The sequence below is a fragment of the Thamnophis elegans genome, chromosome 9 (assembly GCF_009769535.1).
Source record: "Thamnophis elegans isolate rThaEle1 chromosome 9, rThaEle1.pri, whole genome shotgun sequence".
Lineage (NCBI taxonomy): Eukaryota > Metazoa > Chordata > Lepidosauria > Squamata > Colubridae > Thamnophis > Thamnophis elegans.
In genome coordinates, this window is record NC_045549.1 from 38,945,825 (window position 1) to 38,968,356 (window position 22,532).

Here is a 22,532-nt window from a genome sequence, read left to right on the forward strand (position 1 = left end):
ATGGTAATGTAAAAACACCATGTTCGTGTAGTTAGTGTGTTTCATATTTAGAGAAGTTTATATTTTTAATATGCAGACAATCCAAATTGGACTTGAGACAACAGTTGTGCAAGCTGATGGAATGATGAGGAATCTACGTTTGTCAAAAGTTTTCCTATTTCTAGATATTTCTAGAACTTCACCATTTTACAATAATGGTGAAAACTACTTGAAAGATGTGCAAAAGGGTGCTGCCCCAAGAATATTTGATTTCATCATATTAGAGAAGAGATTTAATTTAATCTTATCAGGTCTTGAAAGATAGAAGGACAATTATTTTAGTTGCAGTCGTACCTAAACTTAATCTTAACCTAAATTTAACACTCGTTTGGTCCCCGTTCCATTATGCAGACTTTGTGTAGCTACAAAAGATTCTAAACAGCTAAGATCAGAAAGAACAAATCTTGAAAAAAAAATTCAAGAGCTGCAAACAAAATGTGTGAATATAGAAGAAGAGAAGTATGATGCTGTAGCAAAAGTCCGAGACAGCATGCAACTCATAGAAGAAGCTAATCTCCAGAAGAGTCAGGTGATTAATTTATTGTATATGTTTATGGTACAACTGTGCTTTGTTGAACTTACGTTAATCTGTTTTCTATTAAACACAAATAGCTGTATTTTTAGGGTTATGGCTTGACCTACCTTCAGTAGGAAGTTTTTACTAGAATTTGACCATTCTTTCCAATTCTAGGCAATGCTGTCAGAGAAACAAAAAGAAAAGGAAATTGAAACTATGAAACAAGCCATTTCTCAGCTGCTTCAAGATGCTGCTTTAAGAACTAGGAAAGAAGTAAACAGTCATGCTTAAAACATTTTCATATTTCCTACACATTTTGTTCTTGTAAATTACATTAATAATATTGATACTGTTACTGTGAAAGCTAAATATTTGAAAGTTATTTCAATTGAAGTATGGAATTTTTTGCCTGTAGATAATTCAGGTAATTTTGTGAGTGGACCTTTGTTATTGGAGAAAAAATTATTTCTCCCAATAAACTATGGATGTTACAGTCCGTGTAATTCAGCTGGCAGAACCAGAACTGTTGGACTGATTCTCCTTCAACCCCCCCTAAGAGACTTGCAGACTTAGGCAGGGTAGAAGTGTGGTTGCTAAAAATCCCAACTCACTGTAAGTTACTATGTTGTCGACTCATAAAGTTGCCATGGTGAGGAAAGGGGGGCGCGCATTCCATCCATACCTTCGGCTAGAGTCGGATCTCAAATTACTACAGCAGGCTTGTGAGATGTGCACCTCGTTGGAGAATGTGATTTATGACACAGACTGAGGGAAGGGAAGAAACAGACAAAGTTTAGCCATAATTAAAATGAGGTCATATCTGATTGCAATGGGGTGTTGTGGCCCGGCAGGAGCCGTTAGAGCTGCCGCCAGACTCCGACAGCGAGGGGTCTTATGAGTTGGCCTTGGAGGAGGTGGAGGACCCTGGACAGGGTGTCGACTCCGAGCAGGGCAAGAGACTGGTTGGCCACCAGGTGGCGGCAGAGCATTGGATCAAAGGGAATGTTCCTGAAAGTATTCGGGAGTTGTATCAAGAGGCAAGCAGGCTTAGGTCTACTCAGCGTAAAGGACAAAGGAGGAAATACAGGAGATGATTGCGAGCAGCTGTTGCTCATTGGGATCCTCCCTGAGTATAAAGAGACTGCTGGTGCCATACCCCGGTTGCAGAAGTCAACGTTCACGTTCATGAAGAGACTTAAACCAACTTTGAGAAGTGGGAAGCCTGTTTGCATTGCCTAGGTTTGTGAGACTTAAACCAACTTGGAGAAGTGGGAAGCCTGTTTGCATTGCCTAGGTTTGTGAGATTTGAACCAACTTGGAGAAGTGGGAAGCCTGTTTGCATTGTCTAGGTTTGTGAGGCTTACTGCCAGCGTGCATATCCGTGTTTATTTTGGGCTCGCAGCCAGCAAGAGCCGGGATTGATAAAAAAAACATTCCTTTGAACGTTCTGTTTGGCTTTCGTTTCTGAACGGACAAGTTGGGGGTCAGAACAATGGGGTATTGCCAAAATGGTGTTCCCAATAAATGACTGGATTTCTTTTGAAACTTGGCTTGATACTCATGAATTAATTAGAGCATCTTTCGGAAACCTGACATATGTCTTAAATACTAAGATGCCCCTAGATTTTCATCAGATTTTCAATTGCCCTGAGTAGCAGGCTCAGAGGATTGGAGGAGCTGTTTGGAAGAGGAGGTGGGGGATGCTTGTGCCCTTCCAGTTATGGATACCTATATTTTGACATTATTTAATTCTGGAAGTTATATAGAAAGCTCTACTGATAATTAGTATATTTCTGTTTAGCATAATGCAGCCTATTGTATTCCTAAAAATGTTATATAATCAAGTAAGGAAACATACTATGGACACAGAATAATACCACCTTTTAAAAAAAAATAGGTAGAAAACGAGAGGAAACGATACAATATTCAGATTTCACGTGTAACAGAAGAACTTACTGCACTTCAGATGGTAAGTTGTACATTTCGCCTAAGTTGCTTACTGCCTAAAGTAGCCCTGAGGCAAGATAGGCAGCAAATAAATTTAACAAATAAATAGAAGTTTACATTCTTGTCTTTTCCTCCTATGTTGACTTTCACTTAGGAAAAATAAGCATTTTAAAATTTGGCACGGTACAAAGCAACAACCAGTTTCACTACTTTAGTTTGTCCAGGCAAAAATTTTCCATTTCTAAGAATTCACAATTTCTTTAAATGTAATGATAAAAATACTTTTTCATGTGGGATGCTACTAATTGGAACAGAAAATACAAAACAGATAATATACCTTACTTGTTAAAACTTCTGGATAAAATAAACACAGTATTAAGCTTTGGTAATTTGTAAAACAATATATGGGTTACAAATGTTTTGTTCAAGTAGCATATTTAACATACCTTATTCATTTTTTAAAAGAGAAATAGAGATACATGATGGTTCTAGACTTTATCTTTAGGAATTGATATTGGAGATATGGAAGAGGTCTAAATTCCTCTTGCTGAATGTGATTTGAAGTAAATTACTCTGAAATATAATTTGAAAAATTACAAAGTCACCTAACTTAATCCTGTATTACTTCAGTGCAGATCTTTCTCAATCTAGAAACGGGTTAAAGGTAACTGAAAGTAAAGAAAAGTTACAGTGAATGGAATTTTTGGCAATTTCATAGATCATAAATTAAATACATATTCATACTTAAGGACAGGCTTCATTATTTATCCCAATTTTGTTTGCTACTTACAATGTCACTTACTGATTTCCACAAAATATGTATTCTGTTATTGCTTTATAGGAATGTGGAGAAAAACAAAGCCAACTAGAGCGAGCTATTAGAGAAAAGCAAGCAGTTGAAGAAGAACTAGAGAAGGTAAAATCTCTTCTCCCCCCCATCACTTTTCATGCATTAATGCTGTAGTGTACATGCTAATAAGTAAATAATTTTTACAGTGTACAAAATATTAGCCTTGGTCAGATGAGACAGACTGGAAAGGATCAAAGTATTCGCCTCATGCTGTCATGAAAAGAGTGCTTGGCATTGCACTAGCAGAAGTTGACTTAATGGCTTGTAATGCTGTTCAGTATTTTTTTAACCAAATAACTTCATCTGAAACAAAAAAAAATATTGCCTGTGAGTCATAAAACTCATGGAAGTTTTGTGCAAGCTAGAATAGCTAAAATTCACTTACATCAAACTCACTTAAATCAGTAAAAAGATCTAAGAAAGGAAGATCTGTGAAAAGAACAAATCATCAGTTCTCATACTATAACAGTTTTAATTAAAGCAATTATACTAATAGTAAGATAATGAACACAATACAAATTGTCAGTGGAAAGCCTGATAAAACAGGGTAGGTTGTTTTTTTTAACAACCAAAATCCTTCTTATAGCAACTAAAGTTATGATAGTGTTAAACAAGTGATGGTTACAACTGGTCTTCAAAGTTTTGGCCATCCCAGCCAGAATCACCTGTGTGCTATCTTGGTGTTTGGGAACCAGCTCGCACTTATGAAGCTTGCAGCATCCTATGGTCATGTGATCTCAGTTTGTAACCTCCTCTGCCAACTTTCTACAAGCAAAGTCAATGGGGAAGCCAGTAAGGAAGGTTGCAAGTCACTTGGATAAGTCTCTTCCTACAATGCACCCTTTCCCAGCCCCTCTGCATTCATGCCATATCTTACCTTTCTGTGCTTAGTCACACCTTCACCATATCTCCCCACCATTTGCATACCTTCTTCCACCAGCATTAGCCACCTCGAGCCACATATGTGTGTTGCCACCCTGCCATCTACACACCTTCCTTGTGCCCCTCTGCCTTCAGGCTGTGCCTTTCTCGCCACCTACACCCCCTGCTATACTCTTCCCCAGGCGTTGCTGAACTTGCACCTTACCTTCCCACATTTTGTGCCCCCCTCCACCTGGCACCAGCCAGCCCAAATCCTGCTGGCATGTACCATATCTTCCCATCAGCCACTTTTCATGATCCTTGCATTTGTGCCTCTTTGCCACTTGTGCACCCTCCCTGGCCACTTGTGCACCATTGCATGTCCTCCACCCCCAGCAGTAATCGCCCCAATCTCTGCCGCACTTGCACTGCATTGCGCCTCCCTGCTTATCTGTCATCCTTCTTAGTCTCATGTTCATGCCAGTCTTCACCTTCCACTTATACGCTTGCCTGCTAACAGTTACCCCAAGCCCTGCCACACTTTTACTGTGCCTTCCCCAAACCCACACACCCCTTTGATTTCTTTCCCATCCTATAGCAGTCATTTGCCTCCCTGCAGTCTTCCCCACTGATTTTGTTTGGAAGCTGATAGGAACTTGAGAAAATGTTCACTTAACGACTCCCAGATCTTGTTTAACAGTGACAATGGGGACTGCAGAGATTGCCAAGCAATGTGGTTAGATTATATTGCGTTTTATGGCTGCATTGCTTAGTGACAAAAATTTCGATCCCGCTCACTGCTCATAACTCGTCCACCTATAGAATGTTTGTCTGGTGGACAATAACAGAATTTTCTCCTGATGTGATAGTCATAATGAAATGATTATCTGCTTTCTAAGTTTTTCACAGCAATTGATTTGTCAAAGCAGGGATTTTACTGGAACATTGGAATCATATCCTGGTTTAAATTCATCTGTTAGGTGTATCGTGAAGGTAGAGGAAACGAAGCTGATTATAGAAAACTAGAAGAGCTTTACCAGAGATTTCTGAATGCTGAACGTATAAAAGATGATCTCCATCTTAGTTTGCAAACAGCACAAAACAAAATTAAGCAACTGGAACTGAAGTAAGTAATTAACATATGCTGCAAACTCATCCATTTTCTTTCCATTTTTATCTCTGGAGATTTTTAACCAGAGAGTTTTATATTCTTGCATTTGTATTAGAATTCTCCTTTTAAAATTTGCACTGATATGTAATTATTACAAATTTTTGTGTAATGGAAATGTACATTTTGTTTGTTTTGTTTACTTAGCTTGATCATAGTTAGGAGCACCTTTGCGGTGCAGAAGATCTTGAGAAAAGTAACTCACATTCACATTATATCCAGTTAGATTTCTAAAAATGTGCTTTATATAGGGCTTCCTTTGAAAATGTACTTTGAAACTGAAGTTAGTGCAATGTGTGGCAGCCTACATCCTGGAAAGAGAGAGCCATATCATGCCAGTTTGGTGGGCATTCTATTTTCTGATAGATTTATAGATACAATTCAAAGTGTTAATTTAAACTATGAAGTCCTAAATGATTTGACTCCCAAGTTATCTCCAGAAGTGCTTATTCAAGTAGAATTAGCCTATCTAGTACATTCATCTCAAAAACGTAGTGCTTAATACTTCCCCTCCATTCAAAGGTAGGGAGAAAAGAAGTCATGTTTCTAATTGCTGCCCTTCCTTCAGACATTGAACTGATGCCAGCATGATGGCATTCAGGTAGTCCATAGTACAGAACTTTCATAGAACTTTTGACAATTATTAGAGAATAGAATAGAATAGAATTCTTTATTGGCCAAGTGTGATTGGACACCCAAGGAATTTGTCTTTGGTAAATATACTCTCAGTGTACAAAAGAAAAATAAAATAGAATACATTCATCAAGAATCATAAGATACAACGCTTAGTGATAGTCATAGGTTACTAATAAGCAATCAAATTATACTAGAAAACAAATAAAACAATATAAATTTTAAAGATGCAAGCAACATAGTTATAGTCATAAGTCGGAAGAGATAGGTACTAGAAAGGAAGAGAATAATAATAGTAATACAGTCTTAGTAGATAATTTTACACTGTTGTCGGGATTAGTTGTTTAACAGAGTGATGGCATTTGGGGAAAAAACTGTCCTTTTGTCTAGTTGTTGTGGTGTGCAGTGCCTTATAGTGTGGTTTGAAGGCAGAAGTTGAAATAATTTATGTCCAGGATGTGAGAGGTCTGTAGTTATTTTCACAGCCCTCTTTTTGACTCGTGCAAAATACAGGTCTTCAATGGAAGGCAGGTTGGTAGCAGTTCTAACTATCCATTAAAGTCTTTGTCTGTTTTGTTTGGTTGCAAAGCCAAACCAGACAGTAATAGAGGTGCAGATGACAGATTCAATAATTCCTCTGTATCTGTAATATCTAAACCTATGACTAGGTTTAGATATGGCACTGGTAATTGTCAACATGTTTTTACAGTTTTATTAATATATGCTCTTTTAAATCTCTAAAACTAACTATGCAATTTGTATTGGACTATAGTAGCATAGACACACATTAAATATATTTATGTTCAGTGCTTGATATGGGTTGCGTAAAATATTTCTGATTTTACTGAGTAAAAAAAAGGAAACAAAATGCCAAATATTACTATATTTGATGTAGTCTAAAGTCCACGTGTGATTCCAAGACATGTTTTAAACTGACTATACAAAGTGTAATTCACTTTAAGATGCGAAGAAGAGAAATGCCGTTGCCAAGAAAATATATGCAAACTGCAAAGTATTCTTCATTCTGAAAGGGAGAAATGTGGAGCTATAAGTGAAGAGCGCTTAAAGCTGCAACAAGGGAATGAACAGCTTCAAAAAGAAATGGAAAACTTGAAAAAGCTGACAATGGAGGCACAACATTCTGCAAAATTAAAGGTAATCTTAATACTCTTGTAGAATTGTAAGGGACCTTGGAGGTCTTCTAGTCCAACCCCCTGCCTAGGCAGGAAACCCTATACTGTTTCAGACAAATGGCTATACAACATCATCTTAAATACTTCCAGTGTTGGGGCATTTACAATTTCTGAAGGCAAGCTGTCCCACTGATTAATTGTTCTAATTGTCAGGAAATTTCTCCTCAGTTCTAAGTTGCTTCTCTCCTTGATTAGTTTCTACCCATTGCTTCTTGTTCTACCCTCAGGTACCTTGGAGAATAGTTTGACTCCCTCTTCTTTGTGGCAATCCCTGAGATATTGGAACACTGCTATCATGTGTCCCCTAGTCCTTCTTTTCATTAAACTAGACATACCCAGTTCCTGCAACCATTCTTCATATGTTTTAGTCTCCAGTCCCCTATTCATCTTTGTTACTCTTCTCTGCACTCTTTTCTAGAGTCTCCACATCTTTTCTACATCATGGTGACCAACATACCTAGTTTCTGCATATGTTTTAGCCTACAGTCCCCTAATCATCTTTGTTGCTCTTCTTGGCATTCTCTCTAGAGTCTCCTCATCTTTTTTTTACATTGTGGCGACCAAAACTGAATGCAGTATTCCAAGTGTGACCTTACCAAGGCATTATAAAATGGTATTGACACTTTACGTGATCTTGATTCTATCCCTCTGTTTATGTAGCCTAGAACTGTGTTGGCTTTTTTGGCAGCTACTGCACACTGCTGGCTCATATTTAAATGGTTGTCCACTCGGACTCCAAGATTCCTTTTACAGTTACTACTATTGAGCAGGTACCATATATACTGTACCTGTGCATTTTATTTTTCTTGCCTAAGTGTAGAACCTTATTCTTTTCACCATTAAATTTCATTTTATTAGATAGTGCCCAATGTTCAAGTTTGTCAAGATCCTTCTGTGTTGTGACTCAGCAGAAGTTTGCTGTGAGTTGAGTCGGGATGCAAGATTAACAATGCAGCTGGGGCTCGTTAGTGGCATCTTCTGGTGATAAAAGAACAGATGGTGCCACGCCCTGGTTGCAGAAGTCAACGTTCATCATTCATTGGTCGTGGTTTGTTTCTGAGAGACACTTGGAGAAGTGATTTGCTTTCTGTAACCCTGATTCAAGGAGACACTTGGAGAAGTGAATTGCTTTGTAAGAGTTTTGTTTTGCATTCTGTTATCTTCTTGTCAGAGACTTTATTTATGTTTATTTTTGGGCTCGCAGCCAGTCTGAGCCGAGGACTGATAAAGTTCTTTCCTTTTACATTTGTCTGCCTGTCGTCTGTTAATGAGCGAAGAAGGGGGGACAGAACACTTCTGTATCTTTACCTGTCTTCTAGAGTGTTGGCTATTCCTGCCAGCTTGGTGTCATCTGCAAATTTGATGAGTTATCCATTTATTCCCTCATTATTGTTGATGAAGATGTTGCAGACTACTGGGCCTAAAACAGCCTTGGGGTGCTCCACTGCATACTTCCCTCCATGTAGATTCAGTTCCATTGAGGACTACACGTTGAGTACGGTTGGTCAGCCAGTTACGAATCCATCTGGTGGTGATGCTGTCTAACCCACATTCTTCTACTTTATCTAGTAGTAGGTTATGGTCTACCTTATTGTTTTTTATATAATACTTCAGAATTGATGCAAGTTGTTTGGATTTGAACCTGCAAGGAACAAGACAGTGTTAGCTCACAACCTCTTTTAAAAATGAATTCAAATGGACTTTTACAGTGATATCAGTCATTTGACAAAGAATGCAATAAGATTTGTTTGGCATTATCTGTTTTTGACAAGTCCATGTTGGCTTCTGGTAATAGATTTGCTTGCTTCTAGATGTTTGCAGATATGTTGCCTGATTATATTTTCTAGGATCTTCCCAGGTATTGATGCCAGACCGATTGGTCTATAATTTCCTGGATCCACTTTTTCCCTTTTTTGAAGATGGCAACCATCTCTTTTCCAGTCTTCTGGTAGTGCCCTGGGTTTCCAGAATCTTTGAAAGATATGGTTCAGCGGTTCTGAGATCACATCTGCCAGCTTTCTCAGAACTCTGGGATGTAATCAGTGGTGGGTTGCAAATCCCGTTCCAACTGGTACAGTTGGAACAGGGCTGGTGGCGTCCTCATGGACGCGTGCAGCGTTCACATGCGTCTTAGTGCCTCCACAACGCTCCAGCTGCTCCGTGGAGTGTCACGCAGGCGGTTTACATACCATGCGCCTGCACAGAAGCCTTTAAACACCGGTAAGGAGCGCGGGTGGGCAGGCCCTCCGGAGCATTGTACCGGAACGGTATCCGGTGCTCCAGGCTGGTTCTGGTACGCCCGTAACGGGACATACTGCCTGCAACCCACCACTGGATGTAATCCTTCTGGTCCTGGTGATTTGAACTCGTCTAGGAAAGCGTTTTCATTTTTTCCCTGCTGCCTATCACTTCGTTGCCATCTTCTTTCACTACATTGCTCCAAGGAAATAGAAGCATTATTAATAGATAATTTATGATTCAGACTTCTATATGATGTATTTATTTTCCCTTTTCCATCTTTTCCCTTGGTTTTCTTCTTGATTTTATTACGTTTGTGCAAATTTAAAGAACACGGGGCTCCTTTGATATTTTTAAATATTTTATAATCTCTTTTAGAACCCCACTTGCTCACATGCTTGTCTTTTGTTCTGTAAACTGTTGTATCCTTTTCTTTTGTAGTTTAGGTTTGCAGATATTCGTACTTCAATAATAGATAATAGTTGGCTGAAATTATAAAGTCTGTTAGGATAAAGATGTGCGGGTGAGTGTTACAAAGATAAACTGGAATTTTAAATAAAAATGAGCATAGTAAAAGATTAAAGATTACTCATCTAGAAATCTTTATTATTTCCTATGGACGACCAATGGTCCAATAATATTTCTTCAATGGAATTAAATTTATTTAAATTGAAGCATACTCAGAGAGGTTTTATTGACTGTTTGGCATAAGAAGAGAGCACAATGCAAAATGTATCTGAAATGAATTGTTTTATCTTGCATTAATTTCCATAATTAAACATCCAATAATTCTTTACTGATAGATATACTAAGAAATTTAGCTTTCAATGGTTGATTTTTAAAGAATAACAATTATGTTTTTAGTATAAGAAACTTATTTTTTTCTAACAGATAAGTACAATGGAGAATGAACATTTACTAAAAGAACATGGGTTTGAAATTCAACTGAAAGAGATGGAAGATGTAAATCAAAACTCAGTAACTGAACTTAGACGCCTGTTGATGGCTCAACAAAAAGCAACAAATCGTTGGAAGGAGGAAACAAAGAAAATAACAGAAATAACTGAATCCAGAATAAATTGTCTAAAGTAAGGGTTTTTTTCTTTGACATTTCTAAATAGTCTTGACCACGGGTGTTAAACTCAGGGCATCACGTTGCCACCACGTGACATTTTGCAATGTTTTTCGCAGAGCTGGGATGGGCGTGGCCTACACATGACACATCCAGCCCATGGGCCACCAGTTTGACACCTCTGATCTGGACATTGTGGATTGATTACAAAAACGGAAAAGAAAAAGCTGAAAATGTTGGTTCTATAGCATCACCATATACTCATTATCTGCTATCTTCCAAACTTGGAAGAAAAATGGTACTACTCAGAAAAAACCACAAGCAAAATAACTGTTAGATCCTACCTCAGGGGACAGAGTAGGCGGAGCTCAAGTGTTGCTTTCTAGAAGGAGATATGGGAGTCCTCAACTGATGACCACAATTGAGTCCAACATTTTTGTTGCTATGTGAAACATTTGTTAAGTGAATTTTGCCCTATTTTACAACCTTTCTTACCACCGAAGTTATTTTATTTATTTATTTATTATTTTATTTTATTTATTTGTCTTGTATGCCGCCCACTCCCGGAGGACTCCGGGCGGCTCACAAAAGACAAGGGAAAGGGGGAGAATGAGACAAAGACAACATATTAAAAACAAAACCAACATTCACAATTTCTGTGGAGGTAGATGCTTCTCAGCTCCCCCCAGCCTGCTGGAACAGCCAGGACTTGGTGGCTTTGCGGAAGGCCGGGAGGGTAGTAAGGATCCGGATCTCAACAGGGAGCTCGTTCCAGAGGGACGGAGCTGCAACAGAGAAGGCCCTCCCCCGGGGAGTCGCCAGCTGACATTGGCTGGCAGATGGAATCCGGAGGAGACCCAACCTGTGCGATCTAATTGGTCTGAGAGAGGTAATCGGCAGGAGGCGGTCTCTCAGGTACCCAGGTCCGATGCCATGTAGGGCTATATAGGTAGCGACCAGCACCTTGAAGCGGATTCGGAGACTGATAGGTAGCCAGTGCAGCTCGTGGAGGATAGGTGTAACGTGGGTGTACCTTGGTGCACCCACAATCGCTCGCGCGGCTGCATTCTGGACTAATTGGAGTCTTCAAACACTCTTCAAGGGCAGCCCCATGTAGAGCGCATTACAATAATCCAGTCTTGAGGTCACAAGGGCGTGAGTGACTGTCTGAAGGGCCTCCTTATCCAGGTAGGGTCGCAATTGGTGCACCAGGCGAACCTGGGCAAAGGTCCGCCTGGTCACAGCCAACAGATGGTGTTCTAGAGTCAGCTGTGGGTCCAGGAGGACTCCCAAATTGCGAACCCTCTCTGAGGGGCGTATAATTTCGCCCCCCAGCCTGAGAGATGGAACAGTTGGACAATCTTTGGGAGGGAACATCAGAAGCCACTCGGTCTTGTCTGGATTGAGTGCCAACTTGTTTGCTCCCATCCAGACTCTAACAGCCTCCAGGCACTGGCACATCACTTCTACTGCTTCGCTGAGTTGGCACGGGGCAGACAGATACAGCTGCGTATCATCTGCATATTGGTGATACTTAATCCCATGCCGGCGTATGATCTCACCCAGCGGCTTCATGTAGATGTTAAATAGGAGGGGGGACAGGACCGAACCCTGCGGCACCCCATACTTGAGGGGCCTTGGGGTCGATCTCTGCCCTCCGACCAACACCGACTGCGACCTGTCCAAGAGGTAGGAGGAGAACCACCGCAAAACGGTGCCTCCCACCCCCACCTCTCGCAACCGTCGCAGAAGGATACCATGGTTGATGGTATTGAAGGCCGCTGAGAGGTCAAGAAGCACAAGGATAGAGGGGTGACCCCTATCCCTGGCCCGCCAGAGATCATCGATCAGCGCGACCAAAGCAGTTTCCGTGCTGTAACCAGGCCTGAAACCCGACTGAAAAGAGTCTAGATAATCGGCTTCATCCAAGGACCGTCGGAGTTGCGAGGCCACCACTTTCTCAACAACCTTCCCTACAAAGGGAAGGTTGGAGACTGGACGATAGTTGCTCAAAATGGCTGGGTCCAAAGACAATTTCTTCAGGAGGGGTCTCACCACCGCATCCTTTAGGAGGGGTGGGAAGATTCCCTCCTGGAGAGAGGTGTTCACAATCGTCTGGATCCAGCCACGTGTCACCTCCCTGCTGGTCGAGACCAGCCAGGAGGGACACGGGTCCCGTATACAAGTGGAGGCACTCACCGCTCCCATGGCCTTGTCCACTTCATCAGGAGAAGCCCGTTGAAACTCAATCCATAAAGCATGCTCAAGACCCTCCCCCGGTACCTCAGCTGGTATCGTGCAATTGGAGTCCAGCTCTGTCCGAATCCGAGCGACTTTATCCGTCAAATACTGAACAAATTCCTCAGCTCTACCCTGTAGAGGGTCACCCACATCCCTCCCTTTCAGGAGGGAGCGGGTTATTCTAAACAAGGCGGCTGGGCGCGATTCGGCGGATGCAATAAGGGCGGTAAAATGCGAACATTTCGCCACCCGTATTGCCACGAGATAGGCTCTAATAAAGGCTCTCATCAGTGCTCGGTCTGACTCAGATTTACTGGCCCTCCAGCGGCGCTCTAGGCATCTCTTTTGGTGTTTCATCTCCCGGAGTTCCTCGGTGAACCAAGGAGCCCTCCTGGATCCGCCGCCTTGGAGAGGTCGCAAAGGTGCAATCCGGTTTAGAGCCCCCGCCGCCGCTGCCGCTGTATTCCAAGCAGCGACTAAGGACTCCACCGGATTGTGGACGATAGTGTCAGGTATTTCTCCAAGCGCCGTCTGAAACCCCATTGGGTCCATCAGGCGCCTGGGGCGGAACCACCTAATCGGTTCCTCCTCCCTACAGTGGGGGATTGGCCTCCAAAAGTCAAGCCTCAGCAGGAAGTGATCAGACCATGACAAGGGCAAGGTTTTAATGCCCTTCAACTCTAGATCACATCTCCACTGCTCCGACAGAAATACAAGGTCAAGTGTGTGACCCGCTGAATGAGTCGAACCTCGAATTACTTGGGTCAAGTCCATGGCTGTCATGGAAGCCATGAACTCCTGCACCCCATCAGAGCGTTCACCAAGTGTAGGCAGGTTGAAATCCCCCAGAACCATAAACCTGGGGAACTCCACCGCCAACTTGGCTACTGACTCGAGGAGCGAGGGGAGGGCTGTTGCAACGCTGTTGGGAGGTAGGTACGTTAGCAACAGACCCACTTGACCACCAAGGTCCAGCTTCATCAACAGGGACTCACACCCGGCAAACTCCGGAGCAGGGATCCTACGAGGAACTAAAGACCCTTGGACGATGACAGCCACTCCTCCACCCCTTCCCTGGGGTCGCGGCTGATGAAACACCTGAAAACCTTCTGGGCACATTTCAGTGAGGGGGACTCCTCCCTCTGGGCCCAGCCAGGTCTCAGTAATACATGCCAGGTCTGCCCCCTCGTCTAAAATTAGGTCCCGGACAAGGGGAGCTTTGTGAACCACAGACCTGGCATTTAGCAACAACAGCCTGAGACCAGGGCCCTGACAATTCTCGCCACCTGGCCCTGGAGTGGAACTAACAGGGCTGGAAGGAGGGATCTCTGTGATGTAGCGAACCCTCCTTCTCCGGTAATGGCCAGCCCTGAAGTTCCCGTCATACCTGCCCCTCCCCATAGTGACCGTAATGCTCCGGCCCTCCCCCGCTACCGTAGACCCCACAACCCCTCCCACAGCTCCCGCACCATCCAGCAGGCAATCCTTAACACTCATTCTAGGACGGGAAGTAAGTCTGGGCCCCTACCACTTCTGCAGTGGCACTCAGTGGAGGAGACACCAGGCAATACTCTCAACCCTCTCATACACATGCAGCCACTCACCCATGCAGTCCCCACGAAATAAGTTAAACACAGAAAATACAACAGTATGAATTTAAAAAAAGTGGGTGCAAACATCAACCAAGCATACCATTCACACTACATTCCTAAAAAATTCACGGAGCACTGCGCTAGTGTGATGTAAGACAATGGTTTGCAGATGGAGGGCGAGCTGCTCCGCTCTTCTCCCCTCCTCTGAGTCCTAGAAGATCTTCCCAGGCCACAGGTCCAAAGTCAGTAGCATATAAAGTGGCTGTAAGCGGAGAGGGCATGGGATAAGGGTCCGGTATTGGTACACAGCAGCTTTCCAGTCCTAAGTCCTCCGGATCCAACAAGCAATTTATGGCCCCTGTGTCAGGGGGTAGTTCTTCTCCTTCCCCTGAGATTGAGCAGGGTCCAGAATCTGGGGGGGGGAGAGTCTGTGGGGCCAACATCTGGGACTGGCCCGAGCTGCTCCAGAAGACGGGATAAAGGGCGCCAATTCCTACAGAGCCAAGTCCTGACCCCTACAGCTGCCATCATCTACCACTCCTAGCCCTATTCCAACCTTATCCTACTACTAAACCTAATCCTAACCTAAAGCTAATCCTAATTCTAAGCCTAAACCAAAAACTAACACCAACCCAAACTAAACTCACCCATTCTAACCCTACACCAGCCTAATCCTAATAACCCCAGCGTAGCCTAGCCCTAGCCCCCACTAACTCTACCCCCAACCCTAGCCACAACCCCAACCCCGGTCTCCACTAGCCCTGCCCCAAGGCCGAGAGCACCCACAGATGGTACAGTCTCCAGTACTTATACCTAAATCTATATCTAATCTATGCCTAAACTATATCCTAACTCTATATCTAATCTATGCCTAAACTATATCCTAAATCTATATCTAATCTATGCCTAAACTATCTATAACTATAAACCTAAACCTAACTAAATCTACCTAATTAACTGGAGCTATGGCAGGCAGCAAACAGTCAGAGGGAGGGCAGATAGAATGACCAGAGCAGATGGCCCCAGCCGAGGCGAAGGAGAGTCAATGCTGGGTAGGGAGATGGTAAGGCTCGCCGGTAATGGAGAGGGACAGGAGTGGTATCCGAAAGGCTGCGATGGAAAAAAAAAAGGAGGGGGAGGCGTCCAGGCCTCTCACCGACTCAGCAATGGACGATGTCAGCACGGCGCCCCCTTCTCTGCTCCGAGCAGCACGATCACTCAGGGTCGCCGGACCCGACAGGGGCGGAGGGGCGCAGGGGCGAGAGGAAAGGGGCGAGAGGAGAGGCTGGAAAGGGCGAGCAAGGCATTGGGGGGTGGGGGGGAACGGCCACGGCGGCAGTACACGCAGCCAGCCGCTGAATCCACCGATCCCACAGAACTCCGTTCCAAATGGTCTCAATCGAACAGATCTCCCAATCCCCCCTGCTCACTGCTCACCACATAGATGAAATAAAAAAACAGAGTTCAACTCCAGTTGGAAAAGCAGCCGCTCAGATAGAATCAAAGGCAAGCGTCCAAGATTTAAAACACAGCGTTCAACAGAGCGGCGCCGCCATCTCTCCTCTGCGCCACGAAGCAGCTCCAGATCCAGATCCAGGCCTCAGCAAATCCACAGCTAGGAAAGCGACCGGAGACAGCTGATGTTCAAATGCCAGTCCCCGCTCGATCCGCGAAATACAGCCCTTCCAGGACCTTATGTCAAAGTTGTCACAGACTCCGGAGGCTCCTCTAAGATCTTCTTTTGTCTCGCCGGCTTCTATCGGGCGAGAAGCCAAACAGCCATCCAGGTCCTGCACATGCGCAGAAGTTGTTAGTCACACAATTGTTACATGAATCTGGCTTCCCCCTTGACTTGTCAGAAAGTTGCAGAAGGGGGTTGCTGCAATGGACATAAGTGTGAAAAATGGTCATAAGTCGCTTTTTCAGTGCCGTTGTAACTTTGAACAGTCATAAAATGAACTGCTATAAGTCGTGGACTACCTGTAATTGCCCATAAATTTTGAGGATGACTAAGGAATGAATTAAAAAAAGAAATTCTACATAAAGTTTTATAGAAGAGCTCAGATTGGTTAACTCTATTCATGTTATGTTTGTACTTTATCTTTTTTTATACATTTTACACAGTTACCTTGGATCAAAATTTCCATTTTTGAGCCAAGCTAATTCCTCGAGCAATTAACATTGACACATACCTTTTGCATAGTAGTAAAATACATGCAGAGGGAAACAATAAGGTAAGGAGAATTACCTTTGTAGAAAAAAATATTTGAGTGAAAGAAAAGAAAATATTATTAATTCAGGACGTTCCATTAGCCTGATTTGCTAACCTATCAATTTACTTATGTAATATCTGTCTGAAAGTTATATGAACTTGAAAATAAACACAAACATCAAAGATAAAAAACACATTAAAATATATATGTAGTTGAAAAACTTCAGGCTTTAAAATAACAAATTTCAAGCTATTTTACAGTATTTAATCTCCAAGGGAATTTCTTAAAGTGTCTTAGGTGTTCAGATTTCAGTAATACTGATTCAGTGTATTCTAATTATGTGTTTTCCTAATGCTGAAAGGTGACCTCTGTGCTTTAAATTTATTAAAATATTTCATTTAGTAATGATCGTGCTGAGAACCACTCTGTAAGCTAATTCTGAATATAAATGCAGTTAGTTACGTTAAAGCTTCCAATTGCCTTTCAAAGACTCAGATACCTTTAATGGTATGTCTGTAGTTATAATTGCCTTACAAACAATTTTGCTTATTCCTGAACTTACCAATGATAAAAACATTGATTTTAGGGACCATCAGCTGACTACAGAAATAAATGGTAAGTTAAGTGAACAGTTCATTTAACTAGAAGCTTTTTCAAAAACAAAAATCCACAAGTTCAGAATTACTGATTAATACTGTTGACATACAAGCTCCTCGTATCCATTTGATTAACGTTAATTAGTATTTTAAATACAGTAAATCAGTCATAAGTTGAAATGATCTTATTTTAAATTCAGCCTGTGCCTTTGTATTATTATTTTTTCCATTTTACAAAATACTCGTGGAATAGTAAAACAATTCATTAGGTATGAGCTGAAACAATGTTTTTTACAAACTTAAATAAAATGCATCATATTCGTGGGCTTCTGATTCTTTCATTCTTAATGTATTTGTTTTAACTGAAATTATGTAACACCCAACATACTGATTATTTTAAGTTATTATTTAAAAATGTTAACAGGGTAAGAAACAGCTGCAGATATTGGAGATCTACAAAATATATAATTACTATGCATAACTGAATACCATAATTCAATAACTGAAGCATTTCATAAGAAAAATGTCTGGAATATGCTTTGTATGTCATGAGAATTTTGCATTAAACCTCACTAGCTTATAATTTCTTCTACTTTACTATTACACAGTTATCTTTTATTTTCTGTTCAGTTTTTGAAATGCAAGTTAATTCTAGCCTACTTTCACATTAATGAATGAATGTTGGGATAGAAATTCCCCCTCCACACAAACACACACGAGTCATAGTTTTGTATGCATTATTATGCACAACATTTTGAAATGTTTTAGTAATTAAAAACTGCAAATTATAAAAGATTGCATAAGGCTTATATAGATAAGGATATAGATAATAATAGATATAATATAGGTAAAAATTATTGGACTCTTGATTCTTCAAGTCAGCTATATGGAGAACATACGTGAAATATGGAGGATTATTACATCTTTTCAGAATTTTATTTATTTATTTATTTTGTTACAAACAAGAGTGGAGTGAGTGATGGAAAAGGAATGGAAAGGGCTTCCATAAGCCAAATGAAGAGATATTTCCCACCATTATATAATGCTGTCATAGCATACTACTATGGGGGGGAAAACCACAATATTAGTATATTAGTGAAACAGATGGGACAGAGAAGCAATAATTATTTGCAGGTATGATTTTTTTTAAAAGAGAAAAGAATGTGATGGAACAGGTGTTCCTTAATCCAGAATGCTTTACCATCTGAGGGTTCAGATTAAATCCTCTCCATATCATCCATTGTTCAGGAAGAGAGGAAAAGGACTTAATTATCCTAAGTTCATCTGGAAAATATACTTACTACAAATGGCTTCACAAGTTCACTGGTTTTCATTAATGAGTTTGTTTGATCTTATGTGGCAGAACCGAGCTGAGTCGTCAAAAGCTTCACACCCAAGAATTATTTTATCAACTGGAAAGAGCAAATGAAAAGGTTATTGAGGTAATATCATTAATATGATCCAAATGTTATGCTTCAACTCTACGGACAGTTCTGTTTGAATATTACTGTCATTTTGATTAGAGTCTCTGACCCAGAGACACATGCTTTTTCTAATCTCACACATTGGAAAAATGTGCTATTAGAAATGGCTAATAATTTTACTGCTGTTTATACATTAAAATGTGGTGAATTGTGTATCCTGGATGAATAGTTTTTTACTAATACTTATCTTTCATTTATCCTTTCATTCTGTTGTATTTCATTGTTCTGCAATTATTCAGACAGAAATGTAAATTTCACTTTTCATTTAAATGTTCACTTTTCTACAGTTACACAGACATTGTAATTATTATCTTAACCATCTGGTTTAAAAGTTCTTTATCCTGATAAAAATAAAACTATCTTATAAATAAATGCCTCCTAAATCCTTCTGTGCTGCCTCCAGATAATGGAGGGGTGTTTCTGCCAAGTGATTATAATCCTATCGGGATTACCAAAGCGTGAAGCTCATCTCAGCAAAAGCTAGCAGGCATCTGTATTCAGCAGCAATAGAGGAAGATGCTGAAGGCACGTGATTATTTTAGTGACAACATCAAAGGCATAGTTTGCTACTATATTAAGAAAACTCTATAAATGCCTTAGACATCAGTGAATTGAAATAGATTGTAATTGAATATTTTTCAATCAGAAGATAATCGTTTTTATGTCAATCTCACAAGTACAGGGCGGGGCATAACCTTTTCCTAGGGGGTCACAGCAAGATCGACAGCAGTTTACAACTTCCGCGACACCTCATTTTAAATCCCATAAAAAACTGAATTGAATGAGCTATTAAATGTTAAATTTGCTTTAAGAATGGCTGGAAAATTCGATTCGGAAGAACAAAGGATCATTGACAGAATAAAATGCATTGCCTTTCGAGAGGCTCGCGATGCTGGAGCGACGTTTATCAATCGAAAATGGATTGCAAACAAATTGAAACGTCATCCGGATTGGGTTACTGATAATTGGAACAAAACAGCCCAAGAATGTTTCACAAAATTTGGAGAAGGGCGTCCTCTGCAACTGTCCCAAGAAAGCAAAGCCATCATTGCAACTGGCAGTTGCAAACAACGAAAAGGAAACCGAAAAGTGGCCCAAGAAATCCTTCAAATTCGTGGAAAACGAGTTGATCAAAGGACAATCGGCCGATATCGAGAACGAGAAGGTTTGAAGCCATTCCACGTCATTTGCAAACCATTGAAAACTCAAACACACGTTCAAGATCGGCTTTGGTTGTGCGATTGGTTGTCTGAATGGACCGAGGAAGATTTTCTTCATTTGGCGCCATCTGACGAATTCTTCGTTTATGCCATTCGAAAACCGAATTTCCAGAACGATCGAATTTGGGCTAAAGACGTCGACGACATCGCCAAACATGAACGATATCGACAAATCGTTCGCAATCCGACTTGCATCGGGATTTTCGTCATTTTCACAGCCAAGAAACTGCATTGGGTTTTGAAGGATAAAGGGGAATCCTGGGATGGCAGTTATTTCCGTGAGAAAATTTTATTGGAGAATGTCATTCCATTTCTCAGTGATCCAGACAATGTCTTGGTGGTTGGTGAGGCTGTCTTTCTTCATGACAAAGCTCCTTGCATGCGTGCAAATGCGACTCAGCAATTGTTAAAGGAAAACAATGTCGAATTTTGGGGCAATGACGTCTGGCCGGGAAATTCGCCAGATCTCAATCCGGCAGAGAACATTGGGGCCATAATTAAGGATGAAGTGGAAGCTCTGATGATTCAGGAGCAAGGTCAAAATCGATATTCGGTTGAAACTTTGAGAATGAATTTGGAAACTGTGTTGAAAAATCTGGAAAATCGAACGGAACTGTTTGAAGATTTGTTGTGTTCTTATCCACCTCGTTTGAATGCTGTTCGAAGGGCTAATGGTGGTCATACTGACTATTAAATCGTGTCAATAAACTCAGTTTTTGATGGGCGTTCGAATGGTGTATGAATTATTTGTGTTGTTATTACAAGTGTTGCTGTGACCCCCTAGGAAAAGGTTATGCCCCGCCCTGTAGACCAAACAGGAAAAATAACAAGATGTGCAAAATCTTCTTTATTGTAAGGCTTTAGTAACAACTTTCCAAACTGACTTGATACTACATGGAGCAGCATGTCTATAGTCTGTCTGTGGTTATATTGTTCTTTAGCAAAAAAAAATTGGAAGTCTTTTTGTTTCAAATTTTACATTTGTAATAAGTGATTTCATTTATACAGAGCGAAAAATTAATGAGGGAACATCAAGAAAAAGTCAACCGACTTCAAAATCGACTAAATCAGGCAGAAGAGAGAGCAACTACAGCAACTCAACAGGTATCTAAATTAAATTGGTCCAATTAAATGAATAGAGCTCAGTCTTTATTTTTTAAAAAAGAGAAATATACTTTATGGAATAATGTTTACTGTAGCTGTTAAAATCAATGCACACATTGTATGTAATTGAATATATGCTTGATAAAGCCTTACAGATATAATTTTTGTACTTACATTGCCTTCTCCTTTTTATATTAGTTTTCTGTTATAGCAATAAATAAAGGCAAAACATTTTAAATACAGAATTAGGAGGTATACTAAAAGGAAATGTCTGTCTAGAAACTTTGAATAGGTTTCAGGAACTAACATAAAATTATAACTGAAATCACCATGTAGAAATCTCAACTTTAATAGCAAATTATATTAGCACAACCATTCTTTCAAATCAATCAGTTTGAAAGGTAATTTGTTAAGTAAAATATAAGAATGCAGTATAGTCACTGTTAACATTAATACATTGGTCTGTTACAACTTGTATTATTTCACTTGCAGCATCAGATATATATGCATAATTCATAATGGGGTAAACGGTTACGCCATTCAGAAGTTGGACCTTTAACCACTCTAATCACTATCTGATATAAATTGGAATCCACTTATATCTGTAAGGTCTTACATTTCTCAAAAAGTAATTCCCTCCTCTCACATAAATAGGTAGAAGCTATAATGAATTTGCAGGTCAGAGAACATTTGGTATGTTCATAATAATGGTGGATGAGAAAAACATTTACATAGGAAGAAAATAATTTCTGAACGTTATGTATTTCAGGTTGTATTGTCATCTAATTTGTTTAAAAGGACAAATGAAGAAAGAAACTAATTCTTGTTTGTTTAATTACAGCTCAGCGCCATAACATTGCAGAAGAAAAAGGCTGCCTACTTGATAGAGCAAAAAGAAATGTAAAATAATAGATCCTTTCATAGTGTATAAGTACAGGTTGCCGAAAAGTACCTTTGGAGCCTTAGAATGTATCATGTAAAATATTTTCCAGATAATACTTCATTACTTTATAAAACAAATGTATTTATTCCTATTCACAACAAACATTAAGCAGACAGCTGAGAAAATATGTAAAAAAAATGTGGAGATGCTGTCAAGCGGCTGCTAGCGAGCACAGGGCACTGTCCCTTACCCAGCCATCCGATTGTAATCCAAAACTCCAGAGGCTCCAATTGGGGCTCTGGTGGCTAGCAGTGGCTCTCTCCTTCCCCTGATTAGCGCGGCGGCCATTTTGAAAGCACTTTTTACCGGCCACTGACTGAAGCTCCGGCTGGCTTCCAAAGACACCGAGAGGTGGTGGCCATTTTTGACACATTTGCTCCTATCGGCATCCGAACACCATGGGAAGCCTGAAACAGTACGCAAAAGCCCCTCAGACGCAGACAGCCTCCAGGGAGCGCGTAATCTAGTCCGGGGCGCCGGCAAGATTAGCCTCTCTCCACCCACTTCCACAGGCAACAGGATAGGCGGCATTGGAGATTCCTTGGCTAGGCCATATTCCTGACCTCTGGATGTTCTGCGAGCGCTGCCAAGCCGGCTGGCTCGCACTGGGTGCCACTCTAC

At 41.0% G+C, this 22,532-nt stretch overlaps 1 protein-coding gene across 5 annotated transcripts in view; it reads left to right on the forward strand.

The window, feature by feature from the left end:
* The window catches only part of SCLT1 (sodium channel and clathrin linker 1), a 33,866-nt gene extending 11,843 nt beyond the window's left edge, over positions 1-22,023 (forward strand). For 4 of the 5 annotated variants that reach the window (XM_032223592.1, XM_032223593.1, XM_032223594.1 and 1 more), the window contains exons 11-20: positions 391-568; positions 731-829; positions 2,454-2,525; positions 3,345-3,419; positions 5,195-5,340; positions 6,978-7,170; positions 10,338-10,534; positions 18,524-18,602; positions 20,873-20,968; positions 21,810-22,023. In XM_032223592.1, the coding sequence (XP_032079483.1) occupies positions 391-568; positions 731-829; positions 2,454-2,525; positions 3,345-3,419; positions 5,195-5,340; positions 6,978-7,170; positions 10,338-10,534; positions 18,524-18,602; positions 20,873-20,968; positions 21,810-21,872 (1,198 nt within the window). In that variant the 3' untranslated portion in view covers positions 21,873-22,023. The remainder of the gene's footprint in view (positions 1-390; positions 569-730; positions 830-2,453; positions 2,526-3,344; positions 3,420-5,194; positions 5,341-6,977; positions 7,171-10,337; positions 10,535-18,523; positions 18,603-20,872; positions 20,969-21,809) is intronic. The other variant, XM_032223595.1, reaches the window with a different exon arrangement.
* Positions 22,024-22,532: the final 509 nt, after the last annotated feature.